The sequence below is a fragment of the Scardinius erythrophthalmus genome (assembly GCF_964197995.2).
Source record: "Scardinius erythrophthalmus genome assembly, chromosome: 13".
NCBI classification, from domain to species: Eukaryota; Metazoa; Chordata; class Actinopteri; order Cypriniformes; family Leuciscidae; genus Scardinius; species Scardinius erythrophthalmus.
Window position 1 is genome coordinate 36084938 of NC_138233.1, and position 22492 is coordinate 36107429.

The 22492-nt window shown below is 39.5% G+C and overlaps 1 protein-coding gene across 3 annotated transcripts in view; it reads left to right on the forward strand.

The window, feature by feature from the left end:
- thoc2 (THO complex 2) overlaps positions 1-22282 on the forward strand; it is a 107965-nt gene extending 85683 nt beyond the window's left edge. Inside the window, exons 30-39 of one of the 3 annotated variants that reach the window (XM_081383313.1) lie at positions 1761-1863; positions 3519-3895; positions 8260-8318; positions 9574-9609; positions 18192-18320; positions 18494-18560; positions 18700-18839; positions 20529-20599; positions 20700-20745; positions 21502-22282. In XM_081383313.1, the coding sequence (XP_081239439.1) occupies positions 1761-1863; positions 3519-3895; positions 8260-8318; positions 9574-9609; positions 18192-18320; positions 18494-18560; positions 18700-18839; positions 20529-20599; positions 20700-20727 (1010 nt within the window). In that variant the 3' untranslated portion in view covers positions 20728-20745; positions 21502-22282. Of the gene's footprint in view, positions 1-1760; positions 1864-3518; positions 3896-8256; positions 9610-18191; positions 18321-18493; positions 18561-18699; positions 18840-20528; positions 20600-20699; positions 20746-21501 lie in introns of those variants that run through there. The other 2 variants (XM_081383314.1, XR_014031408.1) reach the window with 2 other exon arrangements.
- The last annotated feature ends 210 nt before the right edge of the window (positions 22283-22492 follow it).

Genomic DNA, 22492 nt, shown 5'->3' on the forward strand with positions numbered 1-22492 from the left:
AAACTACCTTGTAACCAATCAGTTCAAGCAAGGGTGTAGAGTTACATTCAAACTATTTTAAGGCGTGACGATGTTTTTTTTTCTATGAAAAAAAACGTTTAAATATGTAATTCTGGTGATCAAAGGTGATGATAAAATGATTGACTACGGGGGACTTTAAGAAATTACACTTCCATTCAAAAGTTTTTGGTCAGTCAGATTTTTTTGTTTTTGAAAGTCTCTTAAAGGCACTATATGTTAAGATTTTAGGATTCAAATATTCAAAAACCACTAGAACAGTGTTATATATTTTGTTGACTTGTGCACTTACATTATCCCAAATGTTACCAAAAATGTTTAAATCCAAAGAAATAAGCAGTTTTAACCAGTGTAATGGCCCGTGTCATTGCTTCACTTGTCAATGACGTCATATCTGCGTTACCCTCGATATCCGGTTTTACTTTCGTAGAAACCTTGGAAACAGCAATGATGATTTCATATTTGATGTGTTTTATTAGACAAGGGAACAACTGTTTGGATACATTTACAGTCAAAAAACAAATCATTATTATATAGCTCAACACGGTTAAGGTCTGTTCACACCAAGCACGATAACTATAAAGATAACGATAAAGATAACTATATATGCGTCCACACCAACGACCGATAACGGTCTTCTTATTCCAAGCACGCGCGCGCCCGGATGATCCAGATCCATTTTAAATGCGCAAGACCTTTAAATTAGAATGGATTCTGATTGGCTGTCAGTGTTTTATTGTTCGACAGCTGGAAAAAAATCGTTCTGAAAGTGATCCCAACGATATCGTTCCTCATATCTTTATCGTTATAGTTGTGGTGTGAACTCTGTTATTCTTTAATATGGAGAACGATTTTTAGAATTATATCTTTATCGTTATCTTTATAGTTATCGTCCTTGGTGTGAACAGTCTTATTGTTTGAAGCCACTTAGCAACACAATTGAGACCACGGTCTTTTATCGATTAATCGTGCAGCTCTAGGAGTGTATATCCACTTTTAAGAAATGCCTAAGTCATGCCTGGATTTGCAGTGTGACAACCTTTTAAAAGACAATTTTGTCTTTGGCACTAAAACAGAGTCCAACTGAACTAAAAACCACATACAACCCAAGTAACAGCACCTCTCTTGTGAAACATGGTGTTGCTGCAAGTTGTTGATGCATTTCAGCAGGAGTAACTGGCTCTGTCCAGAAATCCCCCATCATCACTTCAATTCTTCCTCCCATTAGTAGCTGTGATGTTAATTGCTTTGAGCATAATTTACTAGCACTCAGTGTGAATGAAATGTGCACATATTGCTAACAGTTGCTGTTTAAAATCTAAAAATACCCTCTTTTGGAGTAAAATGTATCAGCATAACTCTTTTGGTACGCTGCTGTAAAATGAATGACCATTCTTTCCTTTCTCTCTTTGACTTTTTTTCTCTTAAATCTCAAAGGACACTTTCAGAAGTGTTTAAATAATTTACTTTCTGTGAAGCACAATCTGTTTTTCATTCACTTTTAATGAGATTTCAAAGGCACACTAAGGATGCCTGCATTTTCCCAGCACCATCAGTGTTTATAGCAGGGTGTATTTAAATCAAGAGCAAATTCCAGAACTACTTCACTATTTCACCTAACAGACGAGCATTGGCTCAGTTTGACTTTTTTCTGTCAATTAGTCTGTCACGTTTGGTAGGTATGGACAAAATAATGAGGTCTGCCCTTGTGTGACGTGCGTGTCGGCTTGGTGTTTTTGCAGATAAATCCAAGGACAAATCTCAGGCGGCTCAGAAAACTGCCAGCAAAAACAGCACCGCAGCCAATAAAGTGAGCAGCAGCAACGGAAACAGCACGCCAAACAGGTACCGCACCCGAGGATGATGCACTGCTCTCATCTCTTACATAATCTCATTAAAAGTTAAAGCCCTGGGGTGAGAAAGTTTAGCAGGGGCTTATTATTTCAAACTACTCGCCAAATAAATCAATCCTTTATCAAAGTCTACCTTCCTTATGAACTGTGTAATCAAATTGAACAGTGTTCCAGGCAAGAATCCTCTTACAATTCTATTAAACTGAGCAATTGCAGAGAGAAATGTCTTGAAAGGAACCATCTCTGAAAGGCATGGCTGTTACAACACACAATTGCACGATGGCCCATCAAATTGGCTGTGTAAAACATCATTTCGATAGAAATACTTCAATGGGAGTCGCTGGGAGACTGTGGAAGAAAGGTCCCCATTAATTTCCATTCAGGGATTGTGTGAATGGGATGAGATTGTAATGGGTTTATGAGTGTTTTAACCAGGTTTGGTGGGGTCAGGGAAAGTGGAAAGTGTAATTCACCTGTGATGAGAAGACCGAGAGGTCACGATGTGCTCTGTTTATGTAATGAACTACAAAGCCAAGAGAATTCAAAGCTCAGGGGATTTTAGAAAGCATAGTTAGCGTAATGTTAGCTTTCAGACAATTGGTTTACACGGTTTCCTTTTCATCTCATTTGTGCATGATGTGTGCAGACTAGTTTCACTTCGGCTAGTTACAGTGGTTTGCGTATCTGCAATTTAACAGGCCTTAAATTATAGGAAGTCAAAATTATGTCTTCTATTTACCAAATAGGCAGTGAAATGAGGTGATTAATCTCTGCTAGTCAACCTCAGGAGGTCAAACTGATATTATATTCTATATCTATAGATGTTCAATATTTGCAACATGGTAGCTACATTTAAATGTGAAACGTCTAAATACTAGTTAACCTTATTTGTATGATTATTGTCTTCTAGAAAACAACGTGCATAAAAACAAAAAACAAATTTGAGGCTGGATGTTGGTTTGTAGTTAAGTAGATAAACTTAAGTTACGCTATGTAACTTTTGGCCCTCTAGCGGTTAATAAACACAACTTCAAGCATTTTGCAGAAGAACATTGTTTTGGTTGTGCTTTGGCTCTGCGTGACTCTGTGGATCAATATGATTCTTTCTCATAACTAAACAGAGATGCTGCCAAATATTACAATTAATTAGAAATCAATTACAATTACAACATAAATAAGCTTACTTTTTACTATTGTAATTTAATATGTGCCAAAAATTGTAATGCATTCAAAGCCAAAATCATTTTGGGAGGGCTTGTATGCAGATATTGTTCTGTTCTAAAACTAGCTATGTTTCCCTTCATTAATTTTATATTAGATAAGAGTTTTTCTAACATCACTCTTTCCCCAAACAACATAAGATCTGTGCCTCGAATTTAAGCCTTCGTTGCTTTAAAAAAGTCAAGGGAGACCAGTTTTATTAGATCTTAAATGTTATGTAACATTTTTCCAGCTGTGTCAATCCATTGTGTCAATCCCCAACTCTTTTTGATCTTTTTAACAATATTTTGCATGCGGTTCTTTGATATATATGCCATTTCTTAATGAAAGCCATCAAATACCTCAATTTTTAATGGTTTCAAAGCTTAGAAAAAATGTAAATAAAACATTTCAGAATACTTCAGTTGATCCTTGATCTCTCCACAGCACTAAAGGGAGCAAAGAGAAGGAAGATAAAGAGAAGACCACTAAGGAGAAAAAGGATAAGAAAGAAAAGAACCCCGGAAGCACTCCAGAGGCCAAGGCAGGAGGGAAGGACAAACAGAAGGAGGAAAGATCCAAGGAGGAGAAGCCCATCGACGGCAAGGAGAAGACGCCCAAGGCCGAGAAGGAGAAGAGGAAGGAGGACAAGAAGGAAGAGAAGAGCAAGATCGACGGGAAATCTGCTGAAAAAGAGTGGCCCAAGGAACGCGACGTGTCCAGCGACAGCAAGACAAAGGAAAGCAGCAAGCTGGAGAAGAGTGCTGTGGCCGGGAGCCTGAAGTCCCTCGTGCCCAGATCCGAGGGAGTCGAGTCTGAACGGGGTAAGGCGGCTCGGACCACTTGAAGAGAGGGGCTTTCGCACCGGCTAGTGCTAGGAACTTAGTTCTAGGAACTAGCCACCAGGGTTGTCACCCGAGAACTAATGGTTCCCCTAGGAACGTTTTCCTGTTGCGTTCGCACCGCTAGTAGGAGCTCTGAAGTGATGCAAGACACGCTTGTTGGTGTGACATTTACACACAGCGCTCGCATTCTCCGTCTTCATTAGTTTACGTTCTGTATAATACGTTATTACATAGAACTGTTATACATATAAAGTATACAGTGATGAAAAGTTGTTAGCAAATGTCATGTGGTTGATGTTCAGAGTTGCTGAGCAGAAACACATGATCATGTTTCTCTTGGTTCTCCTCAGTGGCGTTGGATTTTCTCCTCAGTGTAAAGGTTAAGAGGTCCATCTCAGAGTTTCCGCTAGAAAAAAATGGTGCCGGTCAAAGTGACCGGCAGAGGTTTCGTTTTCCGGACATTTCAATGATATGCCGGTCAAATATCGCCTCTTAATTAGTCAAGTTGAGGAAAACTGGAGGCAGGCTATGTAACTTAAAAAATGACATAATCAGGCCGAATGCAACATGTTTATTAGCCTAACTTTAAAAAAAAAAAAAAAAAAAAAACATGAACGTCCGTTTGGCGTCAATCAACGCCAATTGTTAGGGTTTCAAATTCATAGATTAACAAACCAATCCCCCTTCTCCACATAAAATATCTGAAGCCTATTGTTTTTACTCAAGCGAACTTCCCAGTGTCTCTCCACAACTTGCAGTGCGCATAAGCCGCGTAACCTTGTTCTCCGCAAGGCGACTTTACTGCTTCGTCTTGATCCGATTCTGCAGCGAGAACCCCCTCTCTGCAGGAACACCCGAGACCCATTTTCTACGTTTCTTCATTCGGATCTATTTGCGATCCATTCCATTCTAAACAAACAACGCAGTTTATATGCTTCGTCCTTGTTTCATTATTCATTAAGATAATAATTAGCCTAATAAATGCGCGCATAATTATCAGTGAACTTGATAAATGTTGCAGATATGTTTTGCTATGCATGCACAAACAAATGCCTTTCAACTTATGTGTGCAAAATTCAGAATAAAATGAATGTGCAGCAATTTGTACAAATAGAGAGTCTGTCTACTATAAGTGTTGTAGCCATTAAATAAGCTCATTTAGTTTAATATTTGTTAAAATATTATAATGTTATTTTTTAATTTGTTGATTATAAAAAGTGTACAGCACGAGTAAGATAGGATGCGCAATATCGAGAGACATGGAGCGGGTCAGACATGATTTTGACCACTTAATTAAGTTTGGTTTTGTAGAAAGACTTTTTTGAAGTGAATTTCGTTTTGTATAAATTGTATCTTAATTTTAATAATTTTTTATCAACCAATTGCCTGTATTTAAAGGGGTGGTTGATTGCTATTTCACTTTTTTCATTTTAAATACTGTGTAATGTTGCTGTTGGTGCATGAACAGTATCTGCAAAGTTGCTGCGCTGAAAGTTCAACGTAAGCAGAGATATTGTCTTTTAAAAATCAGGAAGTTTAATGCCTACAAAAACGACTCGAATGGGACTACAACGAGATACTTCCCGGGTTTTATACGTAACTAACCCATACATTTACATCAACCCTCCCTCCGGAACATGTTCTGCTGTCGAAGAGGAGGAGTTATAGTGGAGAGCTGTAGCTGTCAGGTCTTCTGTGTTCAGGCTTCCTACAGACGCTGTAGTTCGTCAACAATGGTTAAAATTTAAGTTTGATTATGTTCCTGACAATTACAATCGTAGTTTAGCTCTCTGTGCTGCGCATTTTACCGAAGACAGCTTCCAGAATCTACACGAGTTCAATGTCGGATTCAACAAGAAACTATTACTCCAACATGAAGCAGTTACAGCTTTAAAACCAGAGGCCACAACCTGCAAGTAAGATTTAATCATTTTAAATGTATTTGCCTGTATAATTTAAGACGTACGTTTTAGTTTTATCAAGGATGTAAAAAAATGCCAGCGCTGGCTTTAGTATATGACAGATGCGTATAAACATTTTGGACCCGAATTTGTAATATGTACAAATTTTGTAAACGTATTTTCCATGTATACTTTATGACGTAATTTTTTGATTTGATCAAGAACGCAAACCAATGCCAAAGCTGTTTGGTTATAGTAGCTAGTTAGTTCGATGTTATTTTGTGTGTATAAGAAACGTGTACAAACTTCAAAAAATTATCGCAACAGCGAACTTCAGCTGCTGTTATCACATGTACACCTAAAGAAAACGACAAACTGAGTAAACTACCGGTAAGTGTTGTGAATAGTTAAACGGTTGTTCATTCTATCAATAAAACAATATCTTTAAAAAACGGTATTACTCAGTCATGTATTCAGTTATATTAAATGTTTAATCAGGGGGAAAGCGTATCTCAAAAGCTAACAAACAGCAGTAGCATTTTCAAGTAACAGCGTATGGAAATTCTTTGAGAGAATAATAATAAAATAAAATAAATTACCATTCAGAAACGTTTAGTAAGAGCCGTGTTTGCGGAGGTTCTGCTTGACTCTCTTCATCACCGCTCTCTGGGTCTGATTCTGGCTCAAACTGATGAGGCAATATTGACACCATTACATTTGACCGGGTCCGGAGCACATGCAACTGTCGCCCGTAAAGGTAATGGGCGTGAAGATTCCGGACGCAGTTTAGCCAATTACAACACACCGGCCGAACTAACCAATCTGAGCTCATTGCCTCTTTCTGAGGGAGTGGTTTCATAGAATCAGGAAGTCAACCGGTCGTTCAAATGACAGAGGAGGAAGCGGCTTACAATAAAGGTGAAATTTATGAAAAATAAGGCGTTTTTTAACAAACGAAACACGAAGACATGTTATATTGCAGCCCATAAACATAATCAAGCTAAGAAAAAAGGCAGTAAACCACCCCTTTAATATATAGCTAAGCAGCAAATATAGCAGACGATTGGCCTAATCATGGAGGCGCCCGCGCGGTCACTTGCATTGCTCGTGAACTGGAGCGCATCTCATCGTAATTGAACGAAACTCAGCGTAGGCCTCACAGACATGAAATATATCTTAAGAAAGCTTGAAACGTCTTTTAAACAATTTAAAACGAAAAGAAATAGGCTACTCTCTGATTATGTAATCCATGATGTGCATTTCTCTCTATAGGCGCGTTCATGGAGATGGCGATCGTCAACTTCATCTTTACAGCTGTTGTTGCTGTTAATAAACTAAAAATAATAGGCCTATAATTTTATTAAAAATATATTCAATGAAATTGTAATTGTATAAAAAAAAAAAATCCTGTTCAAGTTTTTTTTTTTTTCGCATTAAATTCAGGTAGGCTACTGAGTCGCTGTCCTAAGTGCCCAGAAAAGCGCTGAAACGGAGATGAAGGGCAACCCGTTTTTATTTATTTTTTGGCTTATTTTAACTGGCCCATCCAGTTTTCTGGAGGCCCACCTACAATCAAAATCCTGGCGCCGCTAGTGCTTCAGCGGTCTGATATCAAGAAATAACAGACCGCATTCCACATTGGAATTCAACCAAGCCATGTAATAATGTTTAATAACTTTCAAACGGTAGAGCCTGTTCCTTTATAACATAGCCAAATGTCGGTGTATTTTTGTTTTATACATTTTAGGCTTATTCTCAAATTCAGATTGTGTTAGGGGGGCGGGATTATTAGGTAATTTTAATCGGACAATTTGACCGGAGAGATTTATTTTTGTCGGACATTTCATTTTGTTTCCGGTCAATGTCCGGTAATTACCGGACAACGGAAACCCTGGTCCATCTATCACCGTTTTACATGTTCGTAGAGTTCGTTTCTGGACTAAATATAAAGGCTGTAATCTGTGTTCACACAGCTTTTTTTTTAAATGGCGGGTGCTGGTGTTTCGCCTGCGTTCGGCCAATCAGCGAACACTGACGTCACTGTAGTTCTTTAGCGCTGGTTTAGACCGACTCTGAAGTAGGAGTAAATTAGTTCCTCCAAAAGAGTTCCTAGAGCTAAAATCGTTCCTAGTTCCTGCGGTGCGAACACGCCAAAATCCGGAAACTTCCGCCAACAGTTCTAGGAACTGTGAAAAGCTTCCTCCGGTGCGAAAGCCCCCTAATATGGTTTATTACGCTTGTGTGTGACTCTGTTTGGACCTTATTTTAGTGTTAATGATAAAATTAAAAATTCAGAGCAAAGAATCCACTTGATGTGTTCTTTTATTGGATTTAGTTTGAACTGTTAGTGGATGCCACATTCGCCCTTAGCGAAACACAATATACTGTATGAAGCAAAAACACATTTCTAGATCCTGAACCTTGAATTTCCTCTCTCAGCAGAGCAAAAAAGACGAAAGCTTGACACTCACTCGTCACCGTCGCACTCCTCTGCAGTTAAGGTTAGTATGGCCTGAGGAGAGCTGTGCACTTCTTTGCTGTTGTCCCTACCTGTCGGAGATCACGTGTTTTCCAAACCTTCCTCGTCACCCATTGGAGTTTGAGAGGAGGCCTCTGGAGCCCAGCCGTTGTAGGAGAGCAGTGGGGGGGGATTTTGCATCATATGGACTATTTTTTGGGGGAAATATTTTTTAGCAGATGTCACATTTTTATGATAAAATTCCAAGGACTTGCCAAAATCTTAAATTCTAGCACATACTCTGTTTTTTTCTCACTTTTACTTGCTAAGAGAATCTTCCCAAGTGCCTCACAAGTTGTTCCTTTTCGTATACCGCATTTTTTTTTGTAAGATTGTAAATATAAATATTTATTTTTGTAAATCACCCTCCTCTTTTTGAGATTTTTTTTTTCCCGATTCATTGCATATTACTTGCTGAGAAAGCAAAACATAAGAAATATAAATACAGATACGTTTTTTTTTTTTTTTTTACACTAAACATGGAGATGAGAGAATGTTTCCACTGGAAGAAATCCTGATCAAGTCACACGCCCTTCACGCCTTCGACTCCCGGAGGAGCTGGAATGTTTTCCTTGTTTTTCCTGCGTCACAGATCCGGGATCACCAACGAGAATATGCTCATCTTCACCACTGCTTGCTTTTTTTATCCATCCTGCCTTTTTTTTTTTTTTTTTTTGTGCCTGAATCGCTCTCTGCCATGGAAGTGTTTTCAGCAAGAGTGACCAGCGGACGACTCCTTCACCATCCAGAAAATGGCGCGTCACCAGCAACCAGAGAAAGGCAACCAGGAAAAAAGTGTGGGCATGGCCTTCCCAGAGGGATCTGTCTGTCCGTGACCAGGAATCTTGTTGCAATTTTCTATGAGCGATGCCTCATACCAAAGTGTACATGACCACCTTCTATTCCCTTTATTTATGAATCCTAGATGAGTTTAGCTTGTTTAATCATCTTCATGAACTCCCATAGTTAGTTTTCAGAATGTATGCTCTATTTTAGACCAAAGATTCGAGTTAATGCTCAGTTGATGCAGTGCCGTTCTCCGAGCACATGCAGGTTGAGAGAGTGTAGACTAACGTTAGGCTCCCGTAGTCCAGTCTCTTCATCTCTAACCATGTGAAAGTTGTAGTCTTTGAAGGTCTTTATGGGGATGTGTTGAGTGACGGCCAGCCTCCCCCACCCTTTCTGCTGCTGTGTGCCATCCTCTCCAGCTCATCTGTCATCTCCATTCATTCCTACAGGACAATCTCAACGACCTCAAGGACTCTGCTTCAAAGGTTTGGACCTTTTTCAACACTCTACTCTGAATGTGTCTCCACACCTAGTAAACTGCCTAACCAAACAATCATAATAAATGCATCTTATGCCCAATATTGGCATCTAATCAAATGCGGGTTATAATCAACTGTGGCGCTGTTAAATCTCTAGCCAATTTGGCGTGTTACTTATTATGTTTACTCACTTCATGTTCACTCACTTATGAATTTCATGTTAGCCTAATCTGCGCAGATTTAACGCAAATACTCAACTCAAGCACTCAAGTACACAAATACTCAAGATAACTTAAATACAGTGTATTGCGCAGAATCTGCACACATCTGGCTTACTTGAACATTCGTCACTACGCAACAAATAACGGCGCACTTGTTCATTTGATTTTGATTCCTCTTTCTCTTTCTCATCTCCTTGCATTGGAATGGTTTGAAATCGCTTGAATGTGTAAATCGGCGTGACAAAACAAATGAACTTTTGACTCTATGATGGTTCAACTTTGCACTGAATCCGTGAATCACATGCGTGCTGATCCGTCTGGCCTGGTCCGATCAGAACATCAACTACGATCCCTTTAACCCCTATTACAAATCTAGTAATCTGTGTTCCCAGATGAACGCCGTAAGCAACCCAAACTCTTAGCCCAACAAGAAATATAGTCACGTTTTAATATCCCAAGTAGGGCTGCAACAAACGATTATTTTGATAATCGATTAATCTAACGATTATTAGAACGATTAATCGACTAATCGTCGATTATTTCACCGACTAATCAGTAAGTTTGGAACGATTATTCAGCCTTTTCAATTAGTTAAAACACTGAGTTATACATATTCTAACTATAATATAAAAAAAGAAAATCACTTCAGCTTTTGAAATGATTGGTTTAATGAACTTTGAGCCAACTAAACAAATGCAAAAAGCATTGGTTAAATATTTGGTTCTCTTTCAATAGAAAAAAATAAACAAAAAAAAATATCAGCTGCGTTACAGACAAACTTAAACTGCAAACAATTATTATAAGAACACAATTTAAAAAAAATTGACAGCTGAGCTGACAGAGACATTCTCATTCACCTTTTAATTTACAGTATAAAAAAATAACTGACATGATATTCTACATAACATCTCTTTTTGTAAGTCTTCATGAATATGGAACAAAATACAGGCAAGTGATAAGACTGTAATAACTAATAGTTACAATAATAAAAACAGCCCTAACTCCTAAGCTTGATCAAGCTTTATTCTATGCAAAAATAATCATCACATTACTGTAATTATATTATTAATGTTAATATTATTGCTATTATTAGTAGTATTGCATTCTCTAAAAAGAGATTTACTGCTAGTTATTTACGTTAGCTCCAGCTGGAGAACATTCACCTTTCACCGGCTCGTCTCGTGCCTCGAAGCATCGCAGACGCGACGTCGGTTGTCGCCCACTATGACACACTATACGAGATGAAACGATCGAATTTTGCATCCCGACGCCCGTTGCCGTTTACGAATCCCCACGACACCCTACGTCAAACGTGCCAAAATCGAGCTAAAATCGTGTAATCTGAATCAGGCATAATTTATAAAATCCTTGATTGCAATTTACCTGTGTCGAGTAATCCATAAACTGCATTTTTAGACCGTTTTCTAAGGCTGTGCGATTTTATTAAAACCATTTAAAAATCAAACTATAGCATAGTGCTTTTGTGAATTCATAAAGGCCATATATGCCCAGCGGGTAAATATTTATGAGCTTTATTTACATGCGTCTCAGAACTTACACCGTTCATGAACTGTTGTCCTTACATGCGTGGAGCGCATCTCAAACTCCATCTCTGCATATGCTGTGAGTTTGTGTCGCTTGTAACGTTCATCTGGGAATTCAGTGTGCGCCATTTCACCAGATTTGTAACAAATCATTTATAAACCTACACCAACACAGGAGAATACATCAATATGTTTCTAAATATGCAAACTGTTCATCGCGATTTCAAAATAAAAGTTTAAACACTCTTGAGTTTACTCGTTATGATGTCCATATATTCTTGTTAAAAAATGTACATTGGCTGTAGCATTTCTATCATAAAGAAGTGGTTAAATATTGAAGAGTAAGTGGACATTTGAATTAAGTGTTGTTTGGCCGATATTAAACAAGGTTTTGATCTGCTGTAAAGTGTAACAACAATCACCAGGGCGCTGGCGCCTCTGCAGGCATTTGTTATTATAATACATAATGTACATAATATAGACAGTGTTTGCAGAAACCATATGATTACTTGCTATTGCTACTAATTTGAACCAAATATTATTGGCTCATTCTTATATATATATATATATATATATATATATATATATATATTATTTTTTACTTTTTTTAAGTCATTTAAAAAGCTCAGGTCTATTTTTATTACCACAAAAAAATATCAGATTAATCGTCAAAATAACTCTATTATCAAAATAATCGTTGATGACAGCCCTAATTAAATGGTTAATTTTTTTATTAATTCGATAATTATTAATGCATCTTTGATTTATTAATTTAATTAAAGCATTCAAATGGAATAAAAATGGAAAACCCAGGATGTGGTGAAAAATGAAGCTGATTTCGTAGGGCCTCAGCTGAGATGTGTGAGTACACGCTGATGCCAGAATCTGCATCTAGGTGGGCAGCTGTTGCCTGGGCGTACCAAACCCGCCTGTGATGCCCAGGAACACTGTCTCTATGTAGGCAGCGTTCCTTCAAACGCTCCTCAGGATGCCCAGAAAGCTTGTGTGGGAAGGCAGCTCACTAGCTTTTGAGATACTCCCAAAAATTCTCGACTTTCTTCATGGTGTATGTCATGAATGCGCCTGTAGATTACAGCACATTGTGTAAGTGTGTCGGTTTTGGTCTTTCTGGTATTTTCTGGTACATTGGTCTTTAAAAAAGTCCCTTTTCCCTTCAAAAGATGGCGGAATAACACTGAAACATGCGTGGCTTCTCCTGCCAGGACATTTTATATTCTGCTAATGTAATTTCAGCCCCACAATATCCCCCATTCTTCCTGTGGCCACGCTCTCCTGGGCTCCTCTCTCAGTCCTCGGGGTCTGATTGGGCTCCGCTCTTCTTTTCCACCACTCGAGTCTCTTTTGAGCAGCTCCTGTCAACTGGCGGGGAGATAAGTGTTTTTGCAGTTTGGTCACTGAAGGATGTTTGAAAATACGCTGATGGCATCACCTGAAAAAGCAATACAGCTGAATTTTGAGTAGTCTGGTGTTTTTATTTTATCCCATTCTCTCTCTCTCTCTCTCTCTCTCTCTCTCTCTCTCTCTCTCTCTCTCTCTCTCTCTCTCTCTCTCTCTCTCTCTCTCTCTCTCTCTCTCTCTCTCTCTCTCTCTCTCTCTCTCTCTCTCTCTCTCTCTCTCTCTCTCTCTCTCTCTGTCTCTCTGTCTCTGTCTCTATTTATCTTTCTCTCTCGCTCTCTTTCTCTATCTGTCTCGCTCTGTCTCTCTCTAGCTCTGTCTCGCTCTCTCTCTCTCAATTTCAAATGAGCTTTATTACCATGACTTGTACAGTATTGCCAAAGCATTGGCCATTACATAAGCAATGAACAAAAAATATCAATAGTCAATAAATCAATCAGTAAACAAATGCATGAATACATTTTTATAAACAAGAAAGGGGGGAAAAAAGAAGAAAAAAACACACCTTTGTACATTCAGACAAGATAAGAATGATTCTGACTTTAGTTTTGTCCAGTGGCTGACTCTCGTAGTTTGTGGCAGGCTGTTACATATTTTGCTGCTGTTGTGATTAAGCTAGAGTTCTCGCTCTCTCTCTCTATATATATATATATGAATGAATATGAGTCGTGGTATAGCTGTGTTAGCAGGATCTGTTGTTTTCCTGAAGACGCAGGTTTTATCTTGCAGGAGTCAGTTGTTTCTCGGAGGATATGGTGTCAGCTGTGTGTATGGTCTTGTAATTCAGTTGTCAGTTCAGATTCTGTTGTTGAAGTGCTTTCATACATGTGATTAATTCTGCTGTCGTTCTTTCTCGGGGAGTTTGTGTTATTAATCTGTTGTTGAAACACACTCCAGATTTCCTGACGTACCCGTTTGGAGCGGAGGTTTATTTACGATGTTGGAAAAGTAAGTGTCTTCATGTTAGAAGACCATGTAGGGTTGGAATGCAAGTAAAAAAAGTAACCACAGTTTCAAGTATATGTATATATATATATATGATCACAAATACAGAAAACAGTAATATTGTGAAATATCTATCTATAAATTACAGGAACATCTGTCTGTCTGTCTGTCTGTGTGTGTGTCTGTTATTCGCATATCTCTCGAACCATTAATCCGATGGATTTCAAACTTGACAGGTGTCGTGCTACGGGCTCGAGTAAGTGCAGTTTCAAGTTTGACGTTGTTTGGATTAGAAATGCAAAAGATACTGTTAAATATATCGGTAAAAGAAGCACACATTGGCTTTTGCCGCTGGCCACTCCCCCTCTCACACTGACACTGAGTGAGCACAGCGCAGGACCAGAGGCCACTCCCCCTCTCACAGCGCATGACCAGATGCCACTCCCCCTCTCACATCGCAGGACCAGAGGCCACTCCCCCTCTCACAGCGCAGGACCAGAGGCCACTCCCCCTCTCACAGCGCAGGACCAGAGGCCACTCCCCCTCTCACAGCGCATGACCAGATGCCACTCCCCCTCTCACAGCGCATGACCAGATGCCACTCCCCCTCTCACATCGCAGGACCAGAGGCCACTCCCCCTCTCACAGCGCAGGACCAGAGGCCACTCCCCCTCTCACAGCGCAGGACCAGAGGCCACTCCCCCTCTCACAGCGCAGGACCAGAGGCCACTCCCCCTCTCACAGTGCAGGACCAGAGGCCACTCCCCCTCTCACAGCGCAGGACCAGAGGCCACCACCCCCCCCTCACAGCGCAGGACCAGAGGCCACTCCCCCTCACAGCGCAGGACCAGAGGCCACTCCCCCTCACAGCGCAGGACCAGAGGCCACTCCCCCTCACAGCGCAGGACCAGAGGCCACTCCCCCTCTCACAGCCCAGGACCAGAGGCCACTCCCCCTCTCACAGCCCAGGACCAGAGGCCACTCCCCCTCTCACACTGGACACTCCCCCTCTCTCTGAATCTTTAAGTCAGCTACACTGTACACTTCTGAATATTATATTTTATTTTGGTGCGCTTAAAGTTATTGCTACTGTGTAATGGTAGCCTATGCTATTCACCAACTAAACATATCCTATTCAATGCGTTCACAGTCTCTCTCACGGCCATCATTTGTGTTAGCCTATTCACAAACTGTTAGCTCAAGCGTAGCCTGGTCTCAGTGCTAAGTTGTCACTGTGTCATGCGCTGAAGTTAGCCTGTAACTATGTGATGTTGAATATGCTATGTTAAATAGTTGCCCAGGATAGCTCATATAGGCTATGTAGGCTTAAACGAGCTTAACTCGCCTCTTACCGATCATGACGGCAAATCCCCATCTTTCCAGTGTAAGCCATCCTTACTTTTCATCATTGGAACAACCGAGTTTGCTGTTTATGTGTTCTCCTTTGTTGTGCTTAGCGTTGTTTTATCGGTCGGTAACTGGATAATAGTCAAGTCAAACATAGCCTGATCTCAATGCTAAAACTGGCTATTATGCTCTTAACTATGAACTGATTTTGCACGGGCACTGCACTAGTTATTACAATTTACAATAATGGTTTTCTCTGTGAATGTTTAGTAAACTGTAATTTATTCCTGTGATCAAAGCTGAATTTCCAGCATCATTACTCCAGTCTTCAGTGTCGCATGATCCTTCAGAAATCATTCTAATATGATGACTTATCAATGTTGTGCTGCATAATATAATTTTTATAACCTTTGATACTATAAACATTGATACTAACAGAGCATTAAATCATCATATTAGAGTGATTTCTGAGGGATCATGTGACTGAAGACTGTGTTCATCATGTGTGATTAGTGATTGAATAAATGATTAATTGAACTCGACAGAACGGTTGTTTCTCGAGCCAGACATCACTTCTTCGGAAGGTCTTTTCAGAGTCTTCAGGCAGTCTGAGAGGGATCAGGAAACTCGTACAGATTTAAAGTGAATGCTCAGGTCGTGTGAAGAACAAGCGTAACAAGCGCCTGCAGGACACACACTCTCCCACACACACTTGTCAGCAGAGCATCTTTGGATCGCTTGGAGAGTCTGAAATGGCAATTTTCCAAACACTAACACATGCCACCAACTATTGTTACATATCAGAGGAAGAGTCATCCTCTGGGCTCTTACATGGACCTATACCACACGCTTCATATAAAGTACTTTCTTTATTTTTATTAATATTTTTATTCACTTTTGTTGGCAAGACTTGTTTTCAAGAAATCATCTATTTAAGTAACTTTGTTCTGTATGCCTCAGTTCCAGCTGGAACATGCATGGGCTGCTAATGATCGGCGTTACAGTTTGCTATCGTGTTTTTATGTTATAAAGCTCTTTTGAGGAGGAGTTGCGCAGAGCTGGACATGACGTGGGCAGTTCAGTTTCTGTCTCATATGTTTGGCAGCTTGTGTTGTCTTAAGGGTAAAATTAGACTATACACTGAAAGCACATCTTCATTCATTAGCACGACGCTCTTCACAGCGCGTTTATTTTTAACCTCCACCTGTCAGCAAACTGCAGATCATTCGTCTGGTTTACATTAAAGATTGTTATAGGCTGTCTTATAACTTTTGACAGCAACTTGTGATTATTTTGACGACCAGCGAATCTAATGATTACAACGATTTAACAAATATTTGGACAATTAATTCAGTGATTAATAAACGGCTCTTAATCGACTGTTCAGTTTTTTGCCAGTTGAGAGGCTCTATTGGGCATGTACTGATTATAACAAGACAAAGCGATTGTTTTGAAATTCGTTTAATGACTTTGGAAACGATACTTGAGTGCTTTTTAGAAATGTACGTGTGTACTGTATTAAGGATATAGGATATTTTAAACTTTTTTTACAACTTTTTTGGTAGGGTTATGTATTGTCAGTTATTCTGTTGTCAATCATTATGTATTTGTATTAAATGGAGCACTAATTTATTTCCAGAAGTTTCCAGAAGAACTGCATGTTCTTTAAGAATTAATATTCACTGAGGAAGGGGAAATATGAATTTTCGTTTGTATAAGTGATTCAATTATTTCAATATATGAATAATAACCTGGTGTGTTCACACTTGTCATGTTTGGTTGGATTAAAACAAGCCCTGGTGCGATTGCTCTGTTAGTGTGGTTCATGTGAATAAGTGTGAACGCTGCCATCTGAACCCTGGTGCCACCGAACAAGCGGACCGAGACTGATGGAAAGATGAGTCTCACTCCACTTCCAAACGAAATACGAACACAACACGGACCAAAGACATGTAAACAAACCAAAAATGGGATCTTAAGATGCAGGACCTGTTTTTTCTCGTCATAGTCGCGATGTTGTCCATCACAGTTCGGTACAGGCGTCAGAACCGCGTCTCCTCACAAGCAGATCTGTGTTTGTGTGTGTGACAAGGGATTCTTGTCGTTGTTTTGACTCATTTGCATATTTTCTAAGGTCTTCACAAGTTCTCAGCTGGTTAAAATACCATCACATGTAGGCTACGCTCCTACAACAAACTCATTTAGGATTATTTATTTTGGATGTTCGGTTCTGCCTCAATATATGTAATAAAACAAACTGAACTACAAGTGTGAACACACCCTAAATTACTTTTTAGTCGACCTCCTATGAAGTTTGCTGAGTCCCCCTGAATGAGGACCTCTGCTCTAGATGTCTGCATCAAACATTCAGTCTGCTCAGACTCTGTGTGGGATAGTGATGTTGAGGTTGAAAGAATGACTACACCACAATTAGGTCATCTTGCTTTATCTTGTTCTCGTCATTTGATCACTTTTTTTGTTTTCCAAAAGAATTCTGTTGCTTTGTTTCTCAGAAACGTTCCACCATCTCAAAAGGAAGATCTTTTTTTTTTATTCTTGAGGGACATAGTGATGTTTTATAACAATATTGTTCATGTTTGGAGAAACCACAACCCTTAAGGCCTTTCACTTGAATCATAAGCTTTTCCCAATGCAATGTTACGTACAGGCCAAGAGTCAAGTAACAGTTTTCCCTTTTATCCTTTCGTCCTCTGGCCACTGATTTCAAGACAGTATTAGCATGATGTATCAGTATGTGGTTGTTGTCGGCATGCAAAATCAAAAGATGAACTTCTTCCCTCTTTCTTGCATCTGAGCAACCTGATGAAATCACCCCTCTATAGCACTTTTCACATGGAGGTTTGACGCTTGTTTGGAGCTGCGCTGATGCGAGGCATGCGAAAGGCTTGCGTATACGAGTTCAGCAGGAACCTTGAGCTTTTAATAGAGTGCTTGGACTTCCTGTGGGTGTGTCTGATAGGTGTGAAGGCTCATGGGAAGGCTAGCGCAGCTCTAATGGAGCATGCTAATGAAGTGGCAGCAAACCGCTGTGAGTAATGTAGCTCTCTTCCTTTGAGGCGTTAACCCCTCGTTTATCTTCTCATCCAACCCTCAGCACCATCCTAACCACAGCACAGTCCTGTCCAAGAGCAAAGAGAAGGACGACGAGAAGAAAGAGTCTGACAAATCCAGGGACCGCTCCAAAGAGAGGGAGAAGAAAGAAGACCGGAAGGAGAGAAAACGAGTAAGTGCTTCCGTTGGTTAAAAAAAGGGATTTGTGCAGGGAATTTATAAAGATGTTTTCACTCACAGCACACGCACGAGTTTGAGTACACCGCTGATATTGAATGCCTGGTGAAAGGTGAAAATTCAAACCGACAAGCGTGTTTTTATTTTTATTTGCGCTTCTTCATCTAGGACTACGCGAACAGCGACCGCGAGATGAGCCAGGAAGCCAAGCGCCGCAAAGATGAGAATGGAATGAGTGAGTCGATAATGCCTATCTTTTAAATTTGTTTTGCCCGCTGCCGAGAGCAGGAGAGGCGAGCTAGCGAACCAGAAAGCCCATCCCGTGGCGTCCCGACTCCTGTTATCTTCCTAACACTCTCTCTCTTCTTACACAGACTCCTCCAAACACAGCAAGAGCGCCAGCCCCTCCGAATCGCCTAACGCCAACGACAAGGACAACGGCAAACGCTCCAAGTCCACCAGCAAGGACAAGGGCGATCTGGCCAAACCCGAGAAGACCTCAGGAGGAAAGAAGGTCTGTCACACCTCCACAAACACATCTGTCCTGCGCTAGCGTCCTTTTCCATGTCCGGCGTCACTGTTACTGTCGCTCGTAGCCGTAGCTGGGGATATTAATGCGTTGAACAAACCCTAGATATTCAACTTGACTAGGGGTGTAACAAGACCCTCATGATTCGATACATATCACGATACTGAACTCACGATACCATATTATTGCGATACTCCAAGACATATGATAAAAGGTTAACAATTAAAATGGTAAATTTGGTTTTATATTGTGTGTGTAAATGAATAGACTTGGACTTGGTGCTGAAACCCAAAGCACAGGACAATAGAGACACCAGAATAACAATATTCATCATTCTGAAGATGAAATATGAATTATGCTTGCACTCTTTCACAGACTAGATATATTTAAAATAATGTCGGACACTTTTTACTGGTAACATCAGACACCTGACATTATCAGGACTCACAAATATTCCCCCAGTGCATTATTATACATTATATTCAACATTATATATAGTAGTTTAATGTAGTACTGACACTAAAACTTTAATTATTTCTCACACTTTAATTTTTATTTTGGCTGAACTATACATAATATATATTGTTGCATTTTTGTATTGCGATACATCATGACACGATATATTGTTACAGCCCTACTTATGACTTATCCTGCATGTTTGTGCTGCAGACATTAATAGAGCCTAAATTGTGCTAAAAAACATTCATTGAGTGACTGAGCCACACCTTGAGTTAGAGATCTGACAGCAGTGTTACAGTCAATTCTAGAGATGATCCATCCGGCTCAGAATCCTAGAGCACGATGGATTCTGATTGGCTGTCAGTGTTTTTATTGTTCAAAAATCAATCTGATGGTGATTCCAACGATATTGTTTCTCTGTGCCGTTGTCTTTATAGTTGTGGACTCTGCTATTCTTTTATATTTAGAATGATTTTTAGAACTACATCATTATCTTTACAATTATCGTTCTTGTTTGTGAACAGGCTTTAACACTGCTGTCAGATCTCTAACGCAGAGCATGATATTGCATGATATTTCGCATGAAATGCTTGAGCATTTAAAGTGGCAGGCAATGAAACTGCAGCACTCGCTTAGAATAAACATAATGATATTTTTTTTAAATGTATTAAATATTAAGGAAAAAAACAAAACACTAAACTTGGTTAAGGAATTTATTTGACACAATTGTTTGGCATAAAAAGGCAAACTACAGCAACAGGTTTTATTTTACTATGTTAAAAAAATGCATAGAAATACAAAAGGCTCACAGGAAAAAGCATACTTCGACCACAACATAATCAGTTATTAATATATCATTGTTTTATCTATATTGGTTCTCCCTTGTTTTTGCACGTTCATAATTTCTTGGTACAACAGGCTGGCCAATAATTATGTTGGCACAATTTGTCATGTTTTATTGCGTTATTACCACAAATTCAGAGCACAACTACTAATACAAATTTATGACAAAATATTGACTACAATCAGGAGGTGAAACCTGTGACTAAAGCAAAACTTTAGAAATGGTTGAACACACACACAAAAAAACACCTTTTTTAACACTACAAGAGTTCTTGCACCATTTAAGTGTTAATTGTCGATCCAGTGTGATATGAAGCCGTTTCTCTTGTGCTCTTGTGTTTCCTCTGGGCGTGTGCCGTTTGACGGGAACAGGAATCCAGGCATGACAAGGAGAAATCTGAAAAGAAGAGAGACAGCACTGGCGCTAAAGAAGAGAAGAAACAATATCCTTTGATGCCTTGAGCACAACAGCAGTGTGTTACCTGTAGAGATGTAGTTCTGATGAGCCAATCAACTCGCTGCGTTTGCCTTAACATTCACTACCCATAAATCATCAGAAAAGCACAGATAATGTATGCTGACTCTCAAGGTGAGCGTTTGAGAACACGTTCCTTTAGGGCTGCACGATATATCGTTTTGGCATCGCAATCCGCGATAGTCGCGTATCAGGGTGTTTGATGTCAAGTATAAGGTCAAAGTGTGTTTATAAGTCGAGTTTTCTGTGACATACAGCACGTGAACGCCGAATTCTGTTCTCCTTCTCTTTCTTTTGAGCTTAAACGTCAAAATGCCCGTCTCTGCGAGTATCTTCGTAAACACAGTCGGTTATGAGATGTAAACAATTATATTGGATCTGTGCATTCGTCTTAAAGGGACAGCAGCCTAATGAACCCGCGGCTGTTTGTGTCACCAATGGTGAACAAAAGAGAAAATGATTTGTAGCTTTAACAAAGATAAATTGTTTTAATTAATTAAATGAGTTAAATTTCATTTATACAGTGAAGACTTTTATTTTACATTTGTTTATTCAATTTCTGTACCTGAATACGGTTAGATTTATTAGACTGCTTATTTCAATTGTATCTTTCTTCTATTTTATTTATCTATGCTTGTAATTAGTTTATCAGTTTCTTTGCAGATTCACTCCCCTACAAAATCACCCCAATTATTCTAGAATGATTAAATCTTTTCAAATCATCTGGTTTATATCGCAAAATATCAACAAAACAAATCCAATATCGTGCAGCCCTACGTTCCTTTTTATTAGCAGTTTCCTCTCAAGAGTTGAGAGATGGGTCAGTGAATATGAGCATGTGCTGATTCGCTGTGCTTTGGAATGACGCAGACGTTTCCCCGGACCTGACGTTCCTCTGCTGCGGGCCGCAGAATCCCTCATCTCCCCGAGCTCTCTCCACCCCGTCAGCGTCTCGATCCGCTTCTCCATCTCCGTCTGGACAGAGGAACGCCTCACTCGCACGCTGACGAGTTTTGCCTGCATCCAAACTTCTGTTGTTTTGCCTAGAAACGTTGTAGCTCGTATTTTAATCTGCCATTTTTATTGTGATATTTTCAGTACTTCACTGAAAGTTTGTTTCCTTTAAATATTTAGCACAATGTGCTTCTTGCATCACAAACAGATTCAGGTTGAATTGGTGTCACTTTCAAATGCTTGCGTTTTTATGACCTCGCTTCTATTACCTTCCTTTTCCTTAGTTTGTTTTTTTCTTTTCTTCCTTTTAAGTAGAAAACAAAACACGAAAACTCTGGTTGCCGGAATACTACCTTTTTTTTTCCTTTTTAATTCTCACGTGATATTTAGACTAGGTGTTTGAAGCCGTACAAATGCTCTATTTGTATATTATGTATACAGAAATAAAATGGTTCCATGTAATAAGACATATTTCCTGTTACTTTCATTTCAACTGTACGCCTCCTGATTTCCTTTGTGTGTTCAATCACGTTTTTAAGAGATTTGTATAAAGAATGGCAAGCTGGAGTTCTCCGTAAATAAGTGGACTAAAAAAAGGAAGCAATTCATGACTTTCCAAATTACTTTAATGGAGTTTTTATCTGGCGAAATCTACAAAGTGTCTGCTTTTTCTAAATAAAATAGTTTTCTTAGTGTATCACGTGTGTGGTGTTTTTTTTTTTTATTGGTTACTGCGTTCGTTGCACGAGTTTGACATCGACTGCTGAAGATTATGCATATTTTCTTGTGGCATTTATTGATCACATGATTTATCGGCACCATATGCACTACAAACCTTTCACAATCTCAATGCCGTTGCTTTAGGTGTAAAATCCAGCGCTAGTGCATCTGCTTGTGGAACAGTTTT